A 19,257-nucleotide genomic window follows, 5' to 3' on the forward strand; every position below is an offset into this window, starting at 1 on the left:
AAGTCAAGTCCTAAAGTCAGGAGACAGGGCCTTTTCTGTGCTGGCACCTTTCCTCTGGATGCCTCCCCACTGAGGACTGCCAGGTGCCCTTACTTTCTTTTAGGTGCCAGCAAAACGTATCTTTTTACCCACAGTTTTAATTAAGGTTTTTACCATAGCAGTTTTTTAATGATCTGCTTCTGTCTTACGGATAGTTTTTATGCTTTTTATGTTTGATGGCTTGTTTTTAATGGCCTGTGCTTATATTGTTACTTTATTATAACTGTAAGCTACCTCGAGAAGGACTCTAACAAGATGGCACAGAAATATCTTAAAAATAAATAAAGGAGTAGAACAAACCCCAAGCTGAGAAGCAGGATGTACCATCATTGGTATTGTGTGTTAATGCGTTTTCCAGCAGTGCAGCTTCACACGCAGCTTTCGAACAGTTATGCGGCCATTGGATTTAGCAAGATACTCAGTGCTTTCAGGCAGCAGCCTATTGCTGCTTTCATCACAAGGACACAGGAGTGAGCTACACCCCAAGACAAAGGTGAGAGGTGTAATAACATTTTGCTATCTGATCACACCCATTTGGCCTTGGATCTTAAGACTGTTTTATGTGGATAAACAGCCCATGGCAAGGCCACCCAGGTGTGTCCCGGGTTGTGTCTGTCATTCCTGCAAACACAACTGTTGTTATCTTACAACATTTATCGCCAAAAAATGACTCACGTGTGGCCAATCTCATGGGCAATGGTGAAGGCTGTGGCGAGGCCGAGGTCTTCATTGATGCTACAGCTCCGCTCTCGTTCACACATGCCACCCACGGGAGCCAACCCTAGAAATAAAAGAGGAAACATTATCAAGGAGGGGTGGGTGGAGGGCAACAATGTCTGCTTTGCCATTTAGGTTTCCTTCCAACCCGCTGTGGGGCTACCACTCACCAAACCGCTTTGCCTGTGTAGATGAGGTTAGAGAACGCCCAACAAACATGTGTCATCTCTCCAACTAGCACACTTCAGTTGCATGGTGCTGCTGGGCTGAGGGATGGCGACTGGTGGCCTGGGCTAAAGACTCTGATCGTCTCAGGGGCCCCAGAGAGAGAAAAGGCACGGCCAAGAGGCAGCCCTCTAGACATGGTGGTGACATGGTAGATGGTTTGGGATGATGTCTGGCCATGGGCATAAACTCCAAGAGGAAGACCACGGGTGGGAGCCCGTGTAGCATAGAGGTATTAGACAGGATCTAGGAGACTAATAGTGAAATCCTAAGCAGAGTTATTCCAGTCTAAGCCAACAGAGTTCTTTGAACTCCATAGCAGAAGAGAAGGTTAAAACGGAATGAAGTTTTGCTGAGGATGTCAACAGTCAGTCAGATAGATGGAAGGTAGATGGGAGCTGGAAGGCAGCTAGAACCATCAAGTTTAGGCAAAGCTGTCAACCACCTACACATTGCGAACCAATCTTGAAACTCAGCCCATTTCCCATCTTGAATGTCAGAATAAGCAATGACAGCTTCAAACCTACCTAGAGTGCCACAGGGCTTGTTCTTATAGATGCAAATATCATACCTAAATGGAAAATAGAAAAGAAGGAGGGACAAGAAAAAATAAACCAGCTTCCTACATATCAGCTGCACAGGGAATGGAGCCAGTGGAGGGAGACGGGGAATTAGGGTCCCAGGGTCCCACATTTGAACCTCCATTGTGCCATGGAATTTTATTGGGTGACCTTGGGCCAGTCATACACTCTTGGCCTAACCTACCTCACTGGGCTATTGTGAGGATAAAATGAGGAAGGACGAGCCACGGATGCTGATCGCAGTTTCCTGGAGGGAAAGTGGGATGAAAACTAATACCCGGACTTGACAGATCAGTTCATGAGACTCAGAGGCTGTTGCTCAGGAAAATAACAATGAGACAGGGCCACTATTTTCTGCCTCTTGGCACTGACATGATAGAGGTTGAGATCCAGTTTGGTGTTGGAAGGAAGTAAAGATGGGGGCAGGGGATCATTCAGAGATTGAGCAGGCAGCCTCCTTTGTGTCTGGGGAGCTCTCAGAAGCCTTGAGTTATTTCATTTATTTCTCATGACCCACTAGACTGGAGCAACCCAATATGCCTTTTTCTGGGGGTTTAAACAAGTTTGGTGTAGTGGTTAAGAGAGGGAGGATTATATGGAGAACCGGGTTTGATTCCCCACTCCTCCGCTTGAAGCCAGCTGGGTGACCTTGGGTCAGTCACAGCTCTTTCAGAGCTCTCTCAGCCCCACCCACTTCATAGGGTGATTGTTGGGGGGATAATGATAACATACTTTGTAAACCACTCTGAGTGGGCATTTAGTTGTCCTGAAGGGAGGTATATAAATAAAATGTTATATACTATTATTATTATTTTTATTAAAACTGTGTATGAAGGAATTGGAAAGTGACAATTTTCTCTCTCCATAACTTGGAGGTCACCTAATTAAGTTAGTAAGTTCAGGACATACAAAAAAGGCAACACTTCTTCACTCAATGTGTTAAATTAACTTGTGGAACTCATTGCTACAGGATATAGTGATAGCTACTAGTTTAGATGTCTTTAGTAAAGGATAGGGAGGGAGGGAAGGCGGTATAGCCCAATCTTGGAAGCTAAGCAGGGTCAGTACTTGGATAAGAGACCACCAAGGAAGACTCTGCAGAGGAAGGCACTGGCAAACCACCTCTGTTTCTCATTTGCCTTAAACACCCCTTGCTGGGGGCGCCATAAGTCAGCTGTGACTTGATGGCACTTTACACACAATAGAGGATGGGACAAATTCGTTGATGATAGGCTCACTGATGGCTATTAGCCACACTGACTAAACGGAACCTCCTTGTCCAGAGGCAGTCTACCTTTGAATACCAGCTGCAACAACATCTGTGCCTCTATTAATGGGGCATATGGTCAGCTATTATGTGAAACAGCCAGAAGGTGATCTGTCATGGCTCTTCAGAGGCCACTATATTAATTCAGCTGCAGTATGCTGAAAATAAAGAGGATTTTTGCTCCCTTATCCTCTGTCTAGTACCTTTTAAACCCACACTTCCTCTGAGGAAGAGACAATTCTCCTCCCTTTTATCCTCACAACCATCTCATGGGCTAGGCTAGGCTAAAATGGTGTGACGGGCCCAAAATCACCCAGAAAGCTTCCACGGCAGAGTGGGTATTAGAACCTGGGTCTCCTAAATCCTAGTCCAACACTGCACCACAGAGGTTCTCTCAGAGGCCCTCAAAAACAAGCACTGCACACCCTAAACAGGACAAGCCCCCCCCCAAATTACGTTTAGTATCCTCTTTCGATTCAACTTATTTCCATCTTTTTTTTAACAAAACACTGTTTCTTTTTTTTTTTTAACCTCCCCTCCTCACAGTATGACAGGATGTTATCAGGCTGTGAGGCATTTACAAGACACAGGGAAGGCATCAAGACAGGCTCTGTCTCTTCCAAGGCCTGGCTGCTGAAAGTAGGCCTCAGGGACTGAAGGCTGAGGAATAATTGCTCAAACAGTGAGGGCTGGGGTAGGGGAAGCTCGGGAATTTCCAAGTCAGCAACTCTTTTCCAATCCACGTCCTGCACGTGCAGAGCCAGAGGAGGCCAAGAAGAGGCAGGAACCCCCAGAGATACACACACACTCGCATCATGGTATTTCACAACTTTCTCCTGACACGAGCCAGGCTCTGTGTGCCTCGCGCCGTTGCAAAGAACTGGAGCAAGGGTCCAGCAAGCAGAAGGAAGAACCGATCTTCGGTTTTAAGCTTTGCACCCTGCTCTAAAGCCAGCGGCCAGGATAGGTCCCATTGGAGCGCCAAGCCATCCCTCCTTCTGTACCCCCCCACCCCACCCCAATCCACAGTTTACCTGGTGATCAAAACAGCAGTGTCATGGTTGGCAATGCCGTTCTCAGGGAGGGCATTTCCATTGCCATTACGGCTCACGATGGACTTCTGCCACTTGCAGAAGCTGTCGAGGGACTTGCCAGCGTGATGGTTGATTTCCAGGGTTGGCTGGGGATGATGAAGGGACGTCATTTTTAAAAAATACATATAAATTAAGTTGCCTTATCAATGCATCTAGTCAAGAATATGACTGGCCTAAGCTATCTGAAATTCAGGCCGAGAAATGACCTGGGATCCTTTCACTCAAGCGAAGGGGGAGATTGAATTAGGGACTTCTGGCATGCAAAATGGGAGCTGCAGCACTGCCCTAAATATATAAGCTGACTTATGCAGAGTCTGGACAGAAACAAGAGGGGGGGGGAACCCCCCAGCCTGAAAAACAAGTCAGGAACCAATAAGGCTGGGCGGCCGAGAAAATACAAGATATCAAAGAAATATAATCATTTATTGCACAGTGCATAAACGACTGAAAACCATGGAACAAAGCTAAAAATCTCGAGACCGAGTAACGTCACTTACACAGGGTCACAAAATTATTGGCACGTATACAAGAACCAATTCACAAAACTGATTGCACGTACACAGAGATGAAACGTGTTTCGGCCCTCTGGGTTCTTGTATACGTGCTAAGAATTTTGTGACTCTGTGAAATGGATGTTACTAGGTCTCAAGGTTTTTAACTTTGCTCCATGGTTTTTAATCATGTATGCACTGTGCAATAAGTAATTTTATTTCTTTTATGTCTTATATTTTCTTGGCTGTTCAACCTTATCGTTTCCTGATTTAGGCAGAGTCTGTCTGTACAACTCAGTATCAACTCCCACCAGCAGCACTTCTCTGCAATGTGAGGAAGAAAGGGTCTTTTCCAGTATCTTTATGAAGGGGGTGTGTGCAAACTAGAACTGATGGTATCTGCATGGCTGCCACTAGGACACCACTGCCATTTAGGATTCCCAGGTGCCTGTCAGGGGTTTGCCAGCTTGCCTGCCGACCCGCTAGTGATTGGTTGGAGGTGGCAAGCTCCCGGAGGTTGCGTGCCACTAGCAGGCACTTCAGGAACACATGCCACACGCACGCTCCCAACAGGTGCGGCGACGTCACTTTGGGAAGTGTCATCATGCCGGCTGCGGGAGCGTTCCTGCGCTTCATTAGGAGCCGAGTCGGCCCCGCATGAAGCGCCCCTATGGTCAGCACAATGACGTCGCTTCTGGAAGTGTGTGAGGTCTCCCCCTCCCACTGGGAGGGTACAGGGACCCAGCAACCCTATTGCCATTGTAAAGTCACTTCAAAATGCCACAAGGGCCCAATAGTGATCAGGCTCGGATTACAGCACTCTTATTCGCCACATACATTTTAAAGTGCAGAACAGCTTGGGGGGGTGGGGGGGTTGAAGCCATTTCAGCTTTGGATAGGGCACGAGCTGGGGGGGGGGGCAAGAGTGCCTCAATCCACTGCACTGTGGGCCTGATCCAGATTTTTTTAAAGTAAGTCTCTAACCTGTTGCAGAAATACGCCTTTTTCTTCTATCCCTACACCAGAAGAGGCTAGATACTTAACTTTTTTAAAAATGGAAAGCTGGGAATTCAGAGAGCCAGTTATGCCTAATGTTACAATGTTATTATAGCAATAAATAATATTCAATTGATGATTTAAAAAAAAAATAAAAAGCCCCTGGTAGTAGTGGGGGGGGGGGCATGGTCAGGGAAAACGGCTGCCATATGGACTGGCAAATCTGAGCCTTTCCATCCATACAGCAGCTACCCAGGCTTTACTGCAATCTTTCCAAAAATTTTGGAGCAAATCAGGTTTGAGAAAGATTGGAGAAAGCCAAGGAAACCCGAGCAGGTGCACAAACGCACCACAATGCTCTGGGGAAGCAGGAAAAACACAACACTGAACCCTCCGCAGATAACCTGGATGCAAATGGCTGGAGTCTCCTACACATGTACTTAAAGACACAAAAAATTTAGAAGAGGATTGGGGGAAGTTCTTGGGAACAGGCCCCTGGGCTGGCATCAGGAGTCAGAGAGAGGGTGGGGTCCCAGGAAGACCCACCACTATCCCTTGATCTGCCCCCCCCCAGGGTGCTTTCTGTTCCTGCTCTTTCTCTCTCTCTGGGACAGCAGTAGCAGGCGGACCATCTCCACCCTCGGACTTCTTTGGAGGCTCTGCTCTTCTACCTGTAGTTGCTAACATCTAGGTGGGGACTGGAGATTTCCCAGAATCACCACTGACCTCCAGAGATCAGTTCCCCTGAAGAAAATGGCTGCTTTGTAGGGTGGGTTCTATTGCATTATTTCTCTTGCTGAAGTCCCTCCCCTTCCCAAACCCTGCCCCACCCTGAAATCTCCAGGATTTTCCCAACCTAGAGCTGGCAACCCTACTTCTACTGCATGCAAGGTACCACGGCTGTTGCCCAGAAAAGGAGCAAAGCCCATGGCATGGCATAGTTGGCACGTGCCTGAGGACTTGCTCTGTGTAGGCGGGGAGGGGCTCAGCCACTGACAGCTTGCTAAGAATGGCTGTCTTGCTTTGAAATGGACCTGCTGGCATGTTAGGTTGGTAATAGGTAGGAGAAATTCGAACACATTTCTTGTGGTTATCTTTAGGACCCACGATTTACCTCATCCTGCACCTTGTTTCTCACAGGGACCAACCAAATCCCCCAGAAAGACTGACCAGGGTACAGAGGCCAAAACCCGCTTCTGTTGTTGATCCTCTGCAATTGCCAATCAGATGTATGCTGCCTCTGTACATGGAAGCTCCATTTAGTCGTCATGGCCAGCAGTCACTGAAGGACCTCCTCCTCCATAGTTTTGTCTAATTTGCTTTTAAATCCATGTAAGCCAAAGCAAAGAGAGAGTCACAGAAGAAGCAACAATGCACCATGAACACCTAACTAAACAAAAAAAGACTGTATATCTGGCAGCCATTGTGTAAGGATAATGAATATATGAGACGGAAGACACCATTTAACATCTGTTTATTTGTGATTTGATATACAAAATCTTTTTTTGTTTAGTTAGGTGTTCACGGCACATTGTTGCTTCAGTTTTAAATCCGTGTAAGCTAGTGGCCATTGTGATAGACTGTGGCAATGAGTTCCACAAGCCAGGTATGGTTTTAAACTCCTTCATTCTCTCTGGCAACTGTTCTGTAAGAAGCAGACTGGGGAATCTCCAAGATTCAGCACCTTCCCCAAAATTCAGTCCCCAGAATACTTTATGGGAAGCCATAGCATGCACCTAAACCCATCACAGAATAAAAGTCCAGGAAAAGGTCCTCACCTGGTCCTCTGTCAGAAGGATAAGGCGGGTCACAAGGATATTCACTATATTGCCCAGACTTGAGTCCTGAAAAAGTTTAGCAACCTGACCTCCAGGAAACAAGGAAAGACCAGTGTTAAAAAAAGAGAGGAGAGTCAATGCAGAGTTGCCGGGCCCTGGACTCAGAACTGCGGGATTTTAGGCTGCTCTTCAGGCAGGGTTTGCAGGGGGGTGGGAAGCCTCAGAGTGCAGACCCAGGATCAAAGAGGGGGAAAGCTACTTACTGCATGGATTGAGGGGCTTTCCCATGACTTCTGCCTCTTCCCCAAAATTCATCAGACTCCACTCCTGGCGTGCAAGATGCCACCCTCTGCCCACACCCGCTGCTACAAGGTTCCATCCTTCCTGTCTCACCAGATTCCACCCCCAGATCTGCCCCTTAAACTCCAGGCTCCGCCTCCTGCATATCTGTTGAGCTGCAAGGAATCTGGCAACTTGTCATGGGGCTCAGTGAAGGTGCGGACTCCTCGGGAGAAGAGGAGCCTTGTGTGACCAGCCAAGCCAGCTCCGATACAGCAGAAGCCGGCAATCAGGAGGAACGGCTGCTGGCAGATCAGAGTCCGTGGCTAGCAGCTGAGCCAGAAGCCCCAACACCCTTCAGCCCCAACACCACTGGTGAAGCCCAGCCAGCAGTTACCCAAAGCCCCCGGTCAGCAGCTGAGCCAGAAACACCAGTGCCTTCCAGTTCCAACTCCACTGGTGAAGCACTGTCAAGGACGCCCGAACCTCCAGCTTCACCCAGAGAGTGCCGCAGACAGAAGCAGCGGGTGGAGCTGCAGGAGAGGCGGCAAAGTGCACGCCTCCTGGCCAGACGCCAGCTGCTTGTTGAGAGCGACGAGGAAGTAAGCACAGGATAGCTCCCAAGCAGCTGGCTGCCAGTCCAGCCTATCCACAAAACCCTGCCACCGACATCCAGGGAGCGTGGAAGCAACACGTCGATATCCTGTTCCTGCTGCAACCACTCCACTGGCCTTGGCCTTGCCTTACTATTGTGACCTTTGGACCGTGCCTTGACTCTGCCTTTGCCTAGCCCTTGGGGCTTGCTGTTAACTGATCTTTGGACTGCCTGACCTTGCTATCTGGATTCTGGAACGGACTCTGACCATGCTACTGGACCAGCCCATGACACAACTACATCTGGTCCACTAGCTGCCATTCTCTGTTCCCCCATAAGCAACCACTAGGCTCCACCCACCTTCATCAGGCTCCACCCCTGAACAGCCAGGTCCCACCCCTTAGCGCCCCAGTTCTGCATCTCAGGTGAGCTGCTTCATCTCATCTCTATCTGTACAAGTATGACAAAGCAGATACCCACAAAGCGGACATGTAGTGGCAAACCCAAGTCGGGCTTAATGTATGTAAGTGAAATGGCCTGATCTTAAGGAACAGCCACAAATAAGATTGTCTAAAGGGGGGCTGGAAGGACAGGTTGAGGAACTTCAAAGCTGGGAGGGTAGGGGAGAGGTCATATCTTGGTTGTAACACTTACAATATTCATGATGGCCAGGATGTACTGCTCAATATCCCGTCGGCCGTGATAGCCCACCATCATCTTATCGGCCACCACGAGGGTCTCCACGTAACGCTCTGTGCTGACTGACCGCTTCAAGGGCAGCTGTCCTCGCTGTGTGAGGTTGCCCAACGGCTTCAGTGGAGAGGGCTTCAGAGTACGCAGCCACCACGGCCTACCTTTCCACGGCTTCTCATCTGGGGGGGGTGAGACGGGGGTGAGGTGTGCCTACATTTCTATGCAAATAAGTCACATTCAGCTCAAATCCTCTCCAAAACCTCCCTCTGCAAACACCAGCTATTTCAAACGAGATGGGGACCATGTCAAATATTCGCTCAGGAAACAGGAGGAATAAAACGAGCCAGTGTGCAAATATCACTTGAAGGCTGTGGGTGATTTCACACAACCATTTACCAAATGGGAATGTTGGGCTCCAAAGTTAGGGGTGAATTGATTTGATTTATTAAGCTTGTTTTCCACTCTCCTCGCTTACATGGACTCAGAGCAGATAAACCACAATGAACAAAATCACATTTAAAACCATAAATAAAAACATACTGTTTAGTAAATGACTTGACGGCAGACCCACGTCTCCCAACCCCAGCCAAATATCCCATGGGAATGGGGGGTGGAGAAATGAAGATAAATCAACTGGTGGGAAAGCTGGGGTGGGAGGACACAATACCCCCCCCCCCACACACACACACACAACAGGAGACTGGCAAGAAGAACTCGCCCATGCCCCAACCGCAACCATATGCCTGGCAGAACATCTCTGTCTTACAGGCCCGGCGAAAAGATAACAAGTCTATCCGGGCCTGCGTCTCAGCAGACAGAGAGTTCCACCAGGCTGGGGCCAGGACCAAAAAGGCCCTGGTTCTGGTCGAGGCTAGGCGAGCCTCTCTGGGGCCAGAGACTACCAGCAGCTGTTTATCGGTAGAGCGAAGTACCCTCAGGGGCACATATGGTGGTGGTCACGGCCCTCCTCCCCAGTTTGTTTCTTTCCTCACAGTCACTGTTGAGGTTGCTATCTGCTTGCTCAAGTGAGTGGAGGAATAGCAGTGGCAGAAATGAACCATAGCGGGCTATCCTGTTGGTGCAGGACCCTTCTGGGCCACAGCAGCCTTGGCAGTTGTTGAACAATGCTGACCCTTCAACGCTAGCCCTCCCAAGCAGGTGCCTCTGGGTCCACTTCACTTTTTATTGAGATCTGCTGATTTTATTTTTATTATTTTAACTGTTATTTATTGTATTTGAAAAGTCGTTTTTATGATGCTGTGACCTGCCCTGAGCCCGCTTGCAGGGAGGGTGGGATATAAATCCAATAAAATAAATAAATCTGTCTTGGGAAATTCCAGAAGATTTGGATGAGGTGCCTGGGGAGGTAAAATTTGAGGAGGGGAGGGAGCTCAGGGGGGACTCTATGGTAATAACAAAGATCTGGGTACGTTCTCCAGGTTCCGTGGTATCAGTGGTTATAAGTAGAAAACTGGAGGAGGAGCTCAGAGGACAACAACATGCAAGTTCAGCTCCCCAAATCTCTGTTTAAAGAATCACAAACAGCAGCTGTTGGGGAAAGACTGCAGGCCGTCAGAGAAGTCAATGCTGCGGCTTGAGAAAAGGCTGTTTCTTCGAAAGTGCCACACACAGAACGTCTGGCGCCACAGCCAGGCTGTCTTGGGCTCACCAGCCCCGGACAGACCTCTTGACACATGACAAAGCCCCCAGCCGGGAAGGGGAGACCCAACAGCAGAGGCTCAAAGACAGAGCATCGGCTGCATTGCATTGTTTTCCAAGAACCAAATTGGAAACAGACTGGCTTTCTGTCTCGGCTGGGATATGTAAGCGGTGGGGGAGGGGGGGTAGAAACGGGGGCTGCTCATAGCAGCTGAATGCAAAATGGTTTTGCAGTGAAGGTCAACTGGTTTGCTCTCCTCTCCTCCTTCTGGAATCCGGGAATCTGACTGCCTCCCCATCCCCCACACGACAGTATTAAAATTTCCCCACAAGAACTCAAGGTCTCAGAGCGAATGTGAGTTAGGCCAATGTACCTCTTTTCCTACCCTTCTGGAAAACTTTAACCATTAGTGGACATGCTATTTACTACATTCCTATGATCTGCATTTATATTTATAGATTCAAATATATACTAGGATGTGAGCTGCATTTAATTTAACATAACGGGTGGGATTTTCAGTTCTAACTTTTTCACTGGCACTTACAATTTTAAGGAAAACCTGGGCCGTTTCCACACATCTTACCTGCCTGCGACTCGCGCGAAATCGTGCCAGGAAGACACTGTTATCCGGTAGTTTTGAGCAATTTCGCGATTTCGCAAAATTCCCGAATAACAGCATCTTCCTGGTGTGATTTCGCACGAGAAGATGCTGTCTTCCGGGTCTTTTGTGCGATGTTCTGCAGGCAGGCAAGACATGTGGAGATGGCCATGAACACCCGTTCCTTGTAAAGACTAGAGTGTTGTTCTACGACTATGGGACCATCTCTCCCCCTATATTCCATCTCAGAATTTTCGTCCAGTGGCACCTTAGCGAACCAGAACTCTTTCGAGGGTCAGAACTCTCTTCTTCAGACACCGAAGAAGGAGGAGGAGGAGAGAGCTCTGACTCTCAAAAGCTTACACTCTGAAAATCTTTTTGGTCTCCAAGGTGCCACACTGGATGAAAATCCTGCTGTTCTACTGCAGCCCAACACAGCTACCCACCTAACTACATTCCACCATGGCCGCTCCACTCATCTGAACACAGCCTTCTGCAGATACCATCTTGCACATGGGTAAAACCAACAGCTGACTGTCCACGTGCATTCTCTTTGGTGGCACCCACCTTATGGAACAGGCTGCTGGAAAAGGCCAGGAAAGCTCCCGTCTCCTCGCTTTCCACAAATCACGCAAAACTGAATTATTCAAGAGGGCTTTTTACTCAGATAGGAGGGATGTACAGTAAAGAAATGGTCTCAAAGAGATCCCTCAGTAAAGACACAGGGACCATAGACTTTACTACTATGTGCTTCTATGTACTCTCTGTTGCTTTAAGTATGATCCTACTGGGTAGTTCTATGTTGTTTAAAATATGTCAGCCTTAGAATTACTTTTACACGGTTTCAGCCTTCGTATTGGATTTCTGCTGGTTTTAAATCTTTGCAAACTGGTGTTTATATACCCTATTATATTGTTTACTGAACTGTGCTTGAAATTGACTGTACTAACTCACACTGTAATTTGCCTTAAGTCTCAGTGGAAAAGGTGGAACATGAATAAGGGAAAGGAAGGAAGGAAGGAAGGAAGAAAAAGAAAGAAAGGAAGGAAGGAAAAGAAAGAATCCTCAATTAATGCCATCAGCAGGATATGGATACAGCCCGATCTTGTCAGATCTTGGAAGATAAACAGGATCTGGACTTTAAAGGGGGATGGCCAAGGAAGACCAGAGGAAGGCAATGGCAAACCACCTCTGTTTCTCACGTGCCTTGAAAGCACCTTGCTGGGGTTGCCATAAGTCAGTTGTGACTTGATGTCACATAAATACATAAACTAGTAGCCACTGCTACATCCTGTGGCTGTGAGTTACACATGTTAGTCATTCAGTGAGTGAAGAAGTACTTCCGTCTGTCCTGGATCTACTGCTCAACCATAGGCAAGGAAAACTCCCAGAGCTTCCCTGCCACAAAGGGACAGAATAGAGCTATGCAAGTCCCTAAGAACTGCCTTGAGTGGTGAGTCCAAAGGTGGCAATGGACAGCCAACTTCAAACCGTGTACAGTAGTGAAACAAAATAGCATGAGGGATAGAAACTTTGTGTGATTTTTTAAAAATGCTGAGAATCTCAGGAAGACTGGTTCAGCGGTTGTATGGAATAGTGACAGATTCACTGATCTGGTGCATACCTAACACGCCACATGCAACATCCATGTGTGGGTGCTGGAGAGATGACCGTTTGTATACCACGTGGGGACTTCCTTCACCCTCGTGCCCGCCACTGATGTTGGCACCAGGTTTCAGTGGCTCAATGAAATATTCCTCATCCTCAGCTATTATTACACCATGCTGGAACAAGGAGAGAAAATGGTTTTATAAAATAATTACAAAAATGATAGATATCAATCTGTGCTACTCATTTTTCCAAATCATGGCGGGCCTTGCAGAGAAGTCAGTCTGCCTCTCTTACCAAAGAATCCAGAACTCTTGAAATACAGAATCTGAAAACCATGGGCTTTGGGGATCCACTGTTATTTTAACCCCTGCCTGTTCAAAATGGCCTAAAAAGTTTACAGCCCAATCCTGAGTGAGGGGCTCCGAAAGCACCCAGGGAGCCAACTGTGAGTTATGTCTGCATATTTTGGACTTACACTGGTGTAACCCTCCCTACAACGATGCCTGGCTGTGGTGCCACTCTGCCCCGTGCTCCACTGGCGCTTGTCTGCGGTGGCCTGTCACAGGTCTAAGTGTAGCGTAAGTCCCTGTGCTGGTGCCCAGGGGGGTGAGACGGGGGGTGGGACACGAGTTACTCGGTTCCCTAAGCCTTTTCAGGTACAACCACACACACACACACACACACAGCAGTGGCAGAAAGTTAAGCCATGAAAAACAGTGGTGTAGCCCATAGGGCACCAATTATATGGGGAAAGTCGTCCACCACCACCACCACCCCGCCCATGCCTGCCTCTGCTCAAGCACCCTGGTGGAGCATAGAATGCCAACTACCACGGGGACCAATCCGCTTGCACCCTCATGGTGGACCAATCCGCTCCCCAGGCACTCTACGTAACTTCCATCTGAGGCAGCCCTGGTATGTAGGCAGGTGGCTGGAGGCTTAGAGCACGAGGTGGGAGAGGGCAAGAGTGTGCTGGGGGAACTTGGCGAAACTTGGGGAGTTCTTTGCACTCACACAGGGGAGGAGAGCTAAGTCCAGAATGTCTGACTAACAACCACCACCCAAGTTCCCTTGCGAGTTTATCCAACTCATGAGTCCTGGCTCGGGGGAGGCAGCGAGCGCACCAACAGGTAAGAAGGAGCTGGGGAGATGGCTGCCCCAGCTCGTTCGGTCACACCAGCCTCCCCTCAGGTTGAGGCTTGCCAGAGGGGTACGACCCCTGCCCATGACCCGGCGCAGCCCATGCCTACCACGGAGGTGGACATCCAGGGAGCCGCACTCAACACAGCTGTGGAAGGGCGCTTCCAGGAGCCCATTCAGACTCTCTTGGCTGGGATCCCCTCCAGGCAGAGGAGAGAGCACGGCTGCAGGTCCAGGGTGACGGGGTGCTTGCAAGCAATCAGTGACTCAGCCACCAGCCTGGTCCTTGTTGGGAATGGCGGTTGGGCGAGGAGGTGGGCAGGTGCCCTGTCTACACTTTCAGTGTCCCCCCACCCATGGGGCAGGACTACCCTCAAGGCAGGAGCCTCTGTTGAGGTGCAACAAGCCTCATCGTGGGTGTCTTCTCTCCCTGTGTGCCCACTCTCTGCAGGGCGGGGGAAGCAGCACTGGCAGCTGGTGGCGGGAAACGTGGCCCAGTCCACAGACCGGCTACGCCTTTTCCTGCCACTCACGGCACTGTCAACTGCAGCCACCCTGCAATTGGTGGATTCTGCCAGCATTGCCCGGGCAACTATGGAGCATTCTTTTCTGGCCGTGCCTTGCCATGCTCGGCTCACCGGCACAACTCTCCCACTGCAGTTACGCAGGCACAAACACGCCGGCACCTGGCAGGCCTCAGGATTGTGCTGTTAAGGAAGAAAAAGTAATACTTTGCAAGCCTTTCTACGGCTGGGCAGTTTTTCACATCAACAAGGGCTTCCCCCTCAAAAATATTATTTTCCTGCCTGAATTAACAGAGGAAAGAATTATACTCAGTGGAAGAAGTTATCCACAGAAGGTTTGGAGTACCTGTTTTTGTGGGGAAATCTTGCTTTTTTTGAAAGAAATAGGTTACATAAACATCTCTCCAGGATGACTGAGGTATCTAATCCAATATAATCCAATAATTTCTTCCAGTGGCCTGGGGGGAAAGTCTCAAATATTTAGATAATTAGGGGTTATCTGAGGACAGCAGGCTGGCTCAAGGATTTTCTGGCTGTGGTGAGACCCTTGAACCTCCTGCAGAGGATGGGGGGAACAAAACACAGAGGTGTGTAAAGCCAGCTGCACTACAAGGAACACACACATCCAACATACCAGAGTGCGCATCCCAGAATCCCCGGCAACATTACAGGAAACTTGTGCGTATACGTCACATTTGTGCAAGCAGCCAAATTCTGAAGGTTTTGGCCACATATTTTCAAGGGTATTCACAGCCATTAGGAATGAAAACTTTGCTTACATATTTTAAAAAGCCAAAATGTTCAGGGTGCTGCTGTCTGCACAGCTCTGGTTAGATATCAGCGAGCGAAAGGTCATAGTCCGTTCCCCCCACCCCACTTCCCCCGGGAGAAAGTCAAGATGATCTGAAAGAGAAATGATGGCTTGTTGTGAGTACTCTTATCACTAGTTTGTTAACCTTTCATAAGCAGGTCTTGCATGTTTTTGAGGTCTCTCCAAACAAAATCTGCTTGATTAGATTCCAAAGTGAGACAAAACAGGGTTACACAAAAAGAATTTGTCCAGCCCTCCCAAACCACTCAGTTCCCAGTATGTTCACGAGTGGCCTGGCTTTCTTGGTGCTCCCCCACTTTCTCTCTCCCCCCCCACCCCGCCAATCAGAACTGAATCAGTTCTGTGTGCCCCTGGTTCTAAAGCCTTGGAAGGGGGCGGCGTTGATAGCCCTGCTGTGGATTTCCTCTCTGCACGAAACCCTGTTGCTCTTGGCCAGATGCCACCATTCCAAGCACAAGCGAGGTACTGTGAGGTTAGCCTGGCTGGACGTCAGACAGAAAGTCCAGCATCAGCCTATGAAGCCAACTGGGTGGAAAGGAGGTCACCTTTTGGCTTGTGGCACAGCCCTTCGTTGGGGTGGAGATCACAATATCCTGACCCTTTTTCTACCCCTCCCCTTCTTTGTCCCAAATTTATTATTCAGCTGCTTATCTGACTGCAGTAGAAGTGAGCCAGGTTTATAGAAATATTAATTTTAATTGCATGCTGAGAACGAAGACTGAAAGTTGTCTGGTTCAATGCTCCACCTTCCCAAATTACGATTTCACTTCTCCCTTGTGAGACAGAAATCCAGAGGAGTTAGCCGTGTTGGTCTGTAGTAGCAAAATCGAAAAGAGTCCAGTAGCACCTTTAAGATTAACCAACTTTATTGTAGCATAAGCTTTCGAGAATCACAGTTCTCTTTGTCAGATGCGTCTGATGAAGAGAACCGTGATTCTCGAAAGCTTATGCTACAGTAAAGTTGGTTAGTCTTAAAGGTGCTACTGGACTCTTGTGAGACATGGGAGTCTTTTATTTTCCACATCAGTTTCTTTTTCCTTGAGCCGGTGTGGTGTGGTGGCTAAGATTTGGGTTCACTCTGCCACGAAACACTGTGAGTGACCTTGGGCCATTCACTCTGTACCTCACAACCTAATTTATCTCATAGGGCTTTTGCAAGAGGTGAAACAAAATGGGGGAGAGAACTATGCAAGCCACCTGAGCACCTCTGAGGAAAGTGATAATTAGAGATGGGCATGAACCAGGAAAATGGTGGTTCATTGTGGTTTGTGGTTCATTGCATTTGACAAACCACGAACCAGCATGAAATTGCCCAGTTCGCAAACTGGTTCGTTTGGTTCGTGAATACATCACTTCCAGGGCAGCAGCAGGTCTGCAGAAAGCCCATCCCCTCTGTTGCCTAGGAAACTGATTGATCAGCGCTAGGCTGACTGCAGCGATGAACCGAAAAACGAACCAAACGAACCGACCTAAAAATTGTCACGGTTTGTCAGAAATGCCCTCCAACAAATCGCCAGATCGCAAACCAAAAAACTGTCCAGTTCGTGATGAACTTTGGTTCGTATTTTAGTTTGTGTCCACCTCTAGTGCTGATTCATACGTATTTCTGCATCAGTTACATATAAATGGAACTAAAATGGCACAAAACAAAGCAAGAGACTTGCACCAATGAAAACAAGGCATATGTACATACGGCACTGCCTTATACTAAATCAGGCCTTCGGTCCATCAAGGTCAGTATTGTCTACTCAGACTGAGGGATTGACCTGGGACCTTCCACAGGCCAAGCAGATGCTCTGCCACCAAACCATAGCCCTCTTGCAACCAAGGACAGACTGCAACCGGGGGCAATGATGCTGGAATAGTTCTAAAGATCTGTTCTGTTGACCACAGAGCATTCCTTTGGCAGGAGGAACCTTATCCTGAAGCAAGAACTCACCCGAGGAAAGTGACGTCACTTACAGAATATCTGCGCGACACATCCCAGCATAAATACACAAACAATCATATCACCGAAATCCTAATTTTTACTCTAGAATTTGGAGCCTTTGAGGAATGTGAATATTCTCCATTTCCTTTCTGTCACTGAAATTGCTTCATTCTCCGCTTTTCAGCGTCCACTTTGTAGATTCGTTTATACTACAGGTCGTACAGTTTTCATACCCCAATAATCTGTTATAATATGTTAGTTCGCAGAATGCATATCATTTCTACATAAATATATACAATATAAATATATATAAATATATATAAATATAAATATATACAACACAGGTTTGTCAATGCACAAATAATGTTAAAAGGTGTGAACATTTTGCAGGAAAAAATTCACCGCAAGAAAACAGAGAATGGTGTGAATAATTATAAAGAATTGAAACCATGATTCATTATAAAGAGAAGACAAAGCAAAACAAAAGTTTTCAGGTTTAAAAAGCAGGGATAGAAATTCATAATCATCCCCAACAATTTGTATAATATATTTTCAAAAACTTTAGTATGTGCTTCTCAAACATATATTTTGGGGTTGTTTTCAACATTAATGTTCAACAACAGTTGTTTTAAAACTACAAAAGCACCAGTTCACAGCCTATCAACCTCACCAACAGTTCAAAATATCTCATAAACTCTGGACCACTCACAGTAAAGAAACAAGAGGGAAGGGGAAATCCACACAGATAAATCACGTTAAAATGCCAAGGAAAGATCTGGTGTCTAAGAAACACAAGCTAGATGAACACTGTGGGAAAGGTATTCCATAACTCGGGCGCCACCACTGAGAAGGCCCTATCTCTACGATCACCCATTTCACCTCTGAGGGTGGAGGACACACAGAACAAAGCCTCTATAGAAGATCTTAACTGTCCAGCAGAAGGTACACACGGGAATAAATCGATCATTTATTCAGCCTGATCTAACTGGTCCTGTTGATACCATGATCCCTGACAGGCTGGGATCATGTAAAGAAGGAAAAAGCAGAAGACTGGTTATAATTAACAATGGCACTAAAACAGAAGTGGGTTGAGCGGGGAAGATGAAAATTTAGCACAATTCTACTTCTGCTGCCCGATATAGCTGGGAAATCTCTCCACCACATCCTCTTAAAACTTTCCCGCCACAATCTCAAGAGAAAACTAGCACACTTACCAAACCGTTACAGTTACTGATGGCAACTTTTGAGTTCAGATACTGGTCCTGCAAATGACCGGCGTAGTGGCAGTCTTCGTGGAATTCGTGTTGCTGGTCTATTCCATCCCGTTTCCAGTACTCCACCTGGAAATGCTCCGCAAGCAAGTTGGCATGCAGGGTCAAGTTGAGAAGAAACTGAATCCTGTGAGCGGAGACTTTGTAAAAGACCTGCTGTTCTGGCGAGGGGTCTGGGCTGCGGCGAGACCTCCGTTTCCATGGGCGCTTCACGTCAAAGGTCAGGAAGTCGCCGTTTTGGTCCACCTGGATGGGGAAGGCAATTTCATAGTGGTCGAGGCTGGAGAGGAACTCCTCTGCGAGGGGGGAAAAAAGAGGAATGTTGCCAAATTGTTTTAATTCAAAAATCCAGCTTCTGTCATGAGTTTTCCCCACTTGGGATGAAATGAAAGCCAAACTCTTTTTTAAAAAAAATAACCAGTGATAGCTGAAAAAGATAAGCCAAATGCCAAGAAAATAGCTGGGGGAAGGCAATTCTTGATTTGAAGAAAAGTTTCTTAAAACAGTCCGTGTTGTGGGTTGCGGCAGAGAGTGCCCTCAAGTCACAGCTGACTTATGGCGACCCCTGGTGGGGTTTTCATGGCAAGAGACTAACCCAAGGGGTTTGCCATTGCCTGCTTCTGCAACCCTGACCTTTGTTGGAGGTCTCCCATCCAATTACTAACCAAGGCTGACCTTGCTTAGCTTCTGAGAGCTGATGAGAGCAGACTCACCTGGGCTATCCACGTCAGGGTGTGTTACAGGTTACCAGACAAGAGTACCTCTAACTTCCAGCCTTTGGGCAACAGTGCTGTGCATGGTGGCAGCAGAAGAAGACTGGAGAGGCTGAGGTCTGGCAGCTTGAGACCTGGGCCAGCTGAGTACATGTCACATTCTCCGCAGCAGGACAAAGTGCCTGAGGACTCCATTGTGCCTCGCCCCTAATTGTATTTTATT

The 19,257-nt window shown here is 47.8% G+C and overlaps 1 protein-coding gene across 2 annotated transcripts in view; it reads right to left on the reverse strand.

Annotated features, from left to right (window-relative positions):
* ADAMTS10 (ADAM metallopeptidase with thrombospondin type 1 motif 10) overlaps positions 1-19,257 on the reverse strand; it is a 65,611-nt gene that overhangs the window by 39,258 nt on the left and 7,096 nt on the right. The window contains exons 3-9 of one of the 2 annotated variants that reach the window (XM_054981507.1): positions 18,265-18,617; positions 12,638-12,797; positions 8,717-8,934; positions 7,189-7,272; positions 3,864-4,009; positions 1,509-1,552; positions 715-820 (exon numbers count right to left, since the gene is read on the reverse strand). In XM_054981507.1, coding sequence (XP_054837482.1) covers positions 715-820; positions 1,509-1,552; positions 3,864-4,009; positions 7,189-7,272; positions 8,717-8,934; positions 12,638-12,797; positions 18,265-18,617 — 1,111 coding nt within the window. Of the gene's footprint in view, positions 1-714; positions 821-1,508; positions 1,553-3,863; positions 4,010-7,188; positions 7,273-8,716; positions 8,935-12,637; positions 12,798-14,634; positions 14,696-18,264; positions 18,618-19,257 lie in introns of those variants that run through there. The other variant, XM_054981508.1, reaches the window with a different exon arrangement.

Source organism: Eublepharis macularius, chromosome 5 (genome assembly GCF_028583425.1).
Source record: "Eublepharis macularius isolate TG4126 chromosome 5, MPM_Emac_v1.0, whole genome shotgun sequence".
Taxonomy (NCBI): domain Eukaryota; kingdom Metazoa; phylum Chordata; class Lepidosauria; order Squamata; family Eublepharidae; genus Eublepharis; species Eublepharis macularius.